Source organism: Lactuca saligna, chromosome 1, assembly GCF_052625555.1.
Source record: "Lactuca saligna cultivar CGN05327 chromosome 1, ASM5262555v1, whole genome shotgun sequence".
Lineage (NCBI taxonomy): Eukaryota > Viridiplantae > Streptophyta > Magnoliopsida > Asterales > Asteraceae > Lactuca > Lactuca saligna.
In genome coordinates this window covers 76,483,532-76,489,557 of record NC_136417.1, presented here as the reverse complement: position 1 = coordinate 76,489,557, position 6,026 = coordinate 76,483,532, and the positions used below count along the sequence as shown (strand labels likewise).

At 31.7% G+C, this 6,026-nt stretch overlaps 1 protein-coding gene across 1 annotated transcript; it reads right to left on the bottom strand.

The window, feature by feature from the left end:
* Nucleotides 1–3,182: 3,182 nt before the first annotated feature.
* On the bottom strand, nt 3,183–4,823 carry LOC144999679 (F-box/FBD/LRR-repeat protein At1g13570-like). Its single transcript, XM_078958812.1, has 4 exons — nt 4,694–4,823; nt 3,844–4,589; nt 3,597–3,764; nt 3,183–3,514 (listed from the first exon to the last, which is right to left on the bottom strand). The coding sequence occupies exons 1-4, from the start codon at nt 4,713–4,715 to the stop codon at nt 3,227–3,229; spliced, it is 1,224 nt and encodes a 407-aa protein (XP_078814938.1). The 5' UTR covers nt 4,716–4,823; the 3' UTR covers nt 3,183–3,226.
* Nucleotides 4,824–6,026: the final 1,203 nt, after the last annotated feature.

The following is a 6,026-nucleotide window of genomic DNA, read 5'->3' as shown; positions in this document are numbered from 1 at the left end:
CAGAGGATTTAACACACCTTTGGTACCACCACTTGAAGATCCAGAGTCGGCCTTCACAAAAAGAAGGATAAGAACGTGAAAGAAGATCAAACACCAAAGAAGACACCTTTACAAGAACTCAAGTCGGTATTTTCAAAGAAGTCAGGGAAGAAAAGGGGAGAGTCGAGCTCATCTTCAAATGAAAAGAGCAAAGTTGAAAGCCTAGATCCAATTCCTAACCCAAACAATCTGAATACGAATCTGAGACTGAGTTTGGACTATATACGAGTGAACCCGAGAACGAGCCAGAAACGAGATGGCAAACATTGAAGAGATGTCGATTGGAGCTTTCAAAAAGCGAATCAAATACGATGTTGGTCCGGGGTTAGTACAACCTGAAATACCCGCCACTGCCACATTTGAGCTGAAGGGGCATATTCTTAATGCACTGAAGGATGTTCAATTTTATGGAAAGGATCACGAGGATTCTTTTAAGCATTTAGATGAAGTCAATCACATTGCAAACTATTTCAATGTCCCAAATGCTAACAGAGATATTGTCTTGCTAAGGATGCTACCAGTTACTTTCAAGGGAGCTGGAAAAGACTGGTTAAAAGCACTTCCACCTGGTACAATAACTTAAATACTTTTGTTTATGTTTTATTTTTTATTCAGAAAATATGAAAAACCCAAAAATATTGTGTGCTAAATTTTCTTTTAGTTTTGTTTTGTCTTGAAAAGTGAATTCAGGTGAAGATGACACTCATGGAGTTTGTGTCGAAGATTTTTGAGCCAAGGCTTCGTCCGTGAGCATCGAAGAATTCTCATTCGAAGGAGCAAGAAATGAAGATTATTATTTCAACATTCAATCCTTCAACCCCAGAAGCAAGGTTAAGCAGAAATTGAAGATTATGTGACGGATTGCATTGAAGCCTCCTCAATCAGTCTGCTGCCTGCTAAAGTGATCCAGAAGATTTGTTCTCTCTAATGTTCCCTCTGAGGATTCTCAAGCTGAAAGCACCATCTTTCAAGAATCAGTACAAGAAGCCTCCTCACCTAATGTGCATTCAGAGTCAAATCTTGAAGTAAAGCTCAAGTGCTCAAGATGAAGTCATTCATTGAAGATTCATCAAGTACATCTTGAAGTTGTGAAGAACTTGAAGATAAATGTTGAAGCTAATATTCCAGTGAAGATTAACAAGAAAAGCCAGCTACTTTTTAGGGGGAGCTTTTTGTGTCATTTAAGAAAAGAAAGCTATAAACCAAGGGGAGATTGTTGGCTCAAAATATGGTTTATATTTTAGTTTTCTAGAAAATGTATTTTTGTGTCTTGGACCATAAACAACTTGGTGTTTACGGTCGTATACGTGTTTACAGCTGTGTTTACGGCCGTAAACCCATTACGGCCCATGTGTACCAAGCCCATATTCCCTTGTATATATATAGGTGTTAGGGTGAGGAGTAGAGGTTGATGAACAGTAAGGAGTGTACAGCCAAGAGAGAAACTAGAGAGAATTTTTGACCAGATCCACACATGCACGTGTGTGCAGAAAAACGATATTGGATTGCCAAGCAACTTTTATCCCAAAATAGTCTTAAATTTAGCTTCTGTTTTGTTTTTGTTAAATTTGTACATAGTTTTCCCTATGCACAAATTTAAGGGGGAGAATTAAAAATTAAAAATTTTAAAAACCAAATAAAAAATAAAAAATCCAAAAAATCAATTTTTACACAGAAATTCAATTTTGACACCATGTTTTTTTTTTATGTCAATTTTGACACTGTGTTTTTCAATTTGATACAATTCTGACCACTTGACCGGTTAACCAGGTTACATGATGACATGTCAGTTTTGATGACGTGACATGCTGACGTGTCAAAATTGATTTTTTTTTTTCCACAAAAAACACTAAGTTTTCACTTTTTTTTCGATTTTGATACTAAGTTTAATTTTTTATTTCAATTTTGACACTATGTTTTGTTTGTTCCAATCGAACATCATTTATCAAATTTTGTTCAGTTTTGTCTATTTTCCATTTGAAACCATATAAATATAATTTTTTTTATTACATTATAAACCGTATAAATATATTTTTTTCGTTTAAAAACCACATTTTTATTTAAAAACAAGGTGTTTTTTTTTTTACATTCAAAGCATTAGTATCATGGGAATCAAACTAACCATAAGCTTCTAATAAGACGTAAAAATTTGATGGGTTGCAAACTTGATATCCGAGTTTTGATCGACTACACGCCTCCAAACCTCCAAACACATTTTAAAGTTGCATATTTAATATAAAATACAATTTTTATATAACTAACGCATATTTATACATAAATATATGGTTTGAGTGTAAAAAAAATGTATTTATACAAAACTATGTTTTAAATGAAAAAAAAAAACATATTTATACGGTTTAAATGTATTAAAAAAATATTTATATGATTTCAAATAGAAAATTGTCAACATTGAACAAAATTAGAAAAAATGATGTTCGATTTAAAACAAAAAAACATAGTGTCAAAGTTGAAAGAAAAATTAAACTTAGTGTCAAAATCGAAAAAAAAAAATGAAAACTTAGTGTTTTTTGTAGAAAAAAAATTCAATTTTAACACATCAGCATATCATGTCAGCATGCCACGTCATCAAAACTGATATGTCAGCATGCAACCTAGTTAACCACTCAAGTGGTTAGAATTGTAACAAATTGGAAAACACAGTGTCAAAACTGATACAAAAAAACACGATGTCATAATCGAATTTATGTGTAAAAAAAGTGTTTTTTGTATCATTTACCTTTTTTTAACTAATAATCCCATATCCATATTTGTAAACTAGATAACATTTTTAGAGAGTTTAGAGTTTTGCATTATGATTAAGAAATATTTCGATATGCACCTTACTATGGAAATTGAAGAAATTTCTGGAAAATAAATACCTTAAATATGGGGAACCATTTTTGGCACAAAAAAGAAATTGTGGCAATATCGTTAAAATTTATTAAGTTATACAGGTATTTTTGTAATTTTCTCTAATTACTTCCGATAGGAATAGTGGGATACGCATTACTATTCACCGACACTCCATATTCTATGACCTTTCTCATTAACAAAACCAAACACCTTATAGTCAAAACCATTACCGTTGGTTTAAAGTGTAAGACTTAGCTTCCATTCAAAACTCAAAATATCAGTTTGCGTAAAACAAATACGCCCATAATTTTCAATGTTAAACATTGTCACAAAATTATGGCTTTGGATTCAAGTAGATCATTTCTGCTTTTGGTGATGCTCGAGAGAACCGCATAACATCCTTTGAGATGTCAAGTATTTTTTTAACATCAAGACTTCGACTTGGTGTGATGGTAAACTTCCGTAGAGAAGAGGAATGAGCAAGAAGAAGTTTTACAAAAAGCAGTTCGGGTTTTGATCCTTGTAAACATTCTATCTTCACAGTTTGCAATCGATTCGATATATCCAAGCAGTTTGGAGATTCCAAAATACTTGAAGCGGGTCCTACGTTATCTCCATTTTTCTGGAATAACATAAAAATGCAAATGCACTTTAGCATCCACCTCTTATATAACACAAGGAAAATAAATATACTTTTACTTTACCATTTCCAAGTGCATCCCTAGTGTCTTTAGATTTGGTGAGTTCCGAAGCAAACAAAGAGCACCATTAAGTTGATGCAAGTCACCAAGTTGAAATTTTTGGAACCACAACCTCGTTAAGCTATTAATCGGTTGTGGAACCCACTTTGGAATATTTTCTGCAGTAAAAATCTATGAGGTGCAAGTTAGATTAAATGACAATGCTTCTTTTGAGGAAGAGAAAGGCTTCAAAACGACATGAGAATTATACCTTGAGAAACTGAGCATCGACGAAAAAACATTTAATTTTGGTCATGTTACTTAACATTGTGGTCAATATAGTATCAGGGCAAGCAATGACAGTCAATTTTTCCAATTTTGTAGCCTTAATGTTGAAATTGTAAACATTTGTGCACTTATGCAGAGACAACTTCTTAAGTTGTGGTAAGTTGATCTGAGTTCCACACAAGCTAGCCCCAAAGTCAATACATCGGAGATTAAGATCTTTAAGATTGAGAAATCCTTCAAAATTAAGTGGTGGCTTAAAGAAACAGTTTTTCATTTTCAACTTTGTCAATTCTAGACAAGAAAACACATAAGAAGGAAGTTGATAACGTTGATTTGAATTAGTAAGAATGAGTTCCTTGACTCTGTTTCTTGATAAGAGTAGCATCCATTGATCGACTTCTTCGAAGCAATCAAGAAACATATTCATATTTGGTATATGGAGAAGAAATTTTGAGATAGGACCATTATGAAGGATCAAGACTTTGTTTATGATCCTTATAAACCCATTACGACCAAAAGCTCCATTTTTTGCATATTTTTTGAAGAACTGCTCATCAAAAGCCAGTGCCCCCATTTTGGTCCATCTGTACCTCCAATTTTTTGATAAAATGCTTGTCCTTGCAGCTTCTTCAAGTGGGACCCGCTCTAAGATTGAGTCTATTAAGTGTTCAGGCAAGTTACTGATTATATCCTCTTTAGCACAAGTGACAACCCTCCTTTTATTTTTCTCTGTTGTTAGATTCAGAAAAAAAAAAATAATAAAAAATAAAAAAGGGACCAAGTTATTTAAAAGAAAATGGAAGGCAATAAGAAACATGGAACAATAAGCTCACCTTGTGAAATAGTGTCACCCATGGCACGAAACCCTAGAGTGAGACAGATTATGTGTAAAAGGAAACGATTCCTTTTTGGTTCGAGTTTGATGTATCCTCAAGCTTTTGGTTGCATCAATGGCTTCCCCTGGCAAAAACTAACTTAAAACAACTTACATGATCACATAATGATAGACAACGACTAACCAAAAACAGAGATTACGTTTCCAACTGGAATGAACAGAAGAAATCCTACCAACATAATTCAAATGAAATCTCTTTGACACGCGACTTACAAAGAATAAAAAATACGGAGGTTTATGAAGAAGAAACTTACCCATCTTACAGTCGGGACGAACCAAGTAGTTTATCCGTCGAGGTAAAATGTGGAAGAATTGCGAATTAGGGTTTACTATTCAGCAGTCCGAAGTGAGTGAATTGTGGTTTCCTTTGGTTTTGACTCTTTGAGTAATAAATTCTTTACATATTCATACCATAAGCGATTTGAGTAATAAATTCTTTAACTATTCAATTTAACACTTTGATTTTTTACAATCACATATTCAATTTAACACTTTTATTTTTTTACACTTTTACGAAAGTTGAATGACTTATTGATCGGATAAAAGGTTTATCTGATAATAAGTCATTCAACTTTCAAAAATTACATTTTTAACTTATATTTCAAATTTTATTATAAATTTGCTATAAATTTTATACTTTTTGTCTATATTTTAAATTTTATTACAAATTTAATTCAAAAATTATCATTTTTGCTCAATTTTTAGAAAGTTGTTATGAATTTATCCTAATTTTGGTTTTTCTTTACAACGTCTTTTCCGAGAAGCCTTATTATAATTCTTTAAAGGGAAATCTCCAACAAAATCCTAATATTTTATCCTAATTTACGAAAATATCTCAAACTAAAATTTGTTTACAAAAAATCTCAATTCCCGATAAAAATAACGACTTCACCCATTTTTCCGGGTTTAACGATTTCATTATTTACTCGGTTTTATTAAATTCTCATTATTTTACTATAATTTATGAATATATCCTAAATTATGGTAAAATAATGAAACTCTAATGAAATTATTGTAAAATAATGAAACTTTAATGAAACTGGGTAAGTATTAAAACCGATAAACCGAAAAAATGTTATATCATCATTTTTATTGGTAATTATGATTTTCGTAAATAATGGTGAAATATTAAGATTTTTCCGAAGATTTCTCTTCATTAAAATTCTCAATTACTACATATATGAAAAAATTACCAACTTATGTAACAGTCCTTTTGTTTAAAAAAACAATAGAAATGTTCCTTTTTTTTTTTAAAAGAAAATTACAAAAAT

Coding starts and splice junctions, on each gene's coding strand:
- LOC144999679 (XM_078958812.1), bottom strand. CDS start 4,715: ATGGGTGACACTATTTCACAAG. Junction 4,590..4,693: donor GGGTGACACTATTTCACAAG/GTGAGCTTATTG, acceptor ATCTAACAACAG/AGAAAAATAAAAGGAGGGTT. Junction 3,765..3,843: donor TCGATGCTCAGTTTCTCAAG/GTATAATTCTCA, acceptor TGCACCTCATAG/ATTTTTACTGCAGAAAATAT.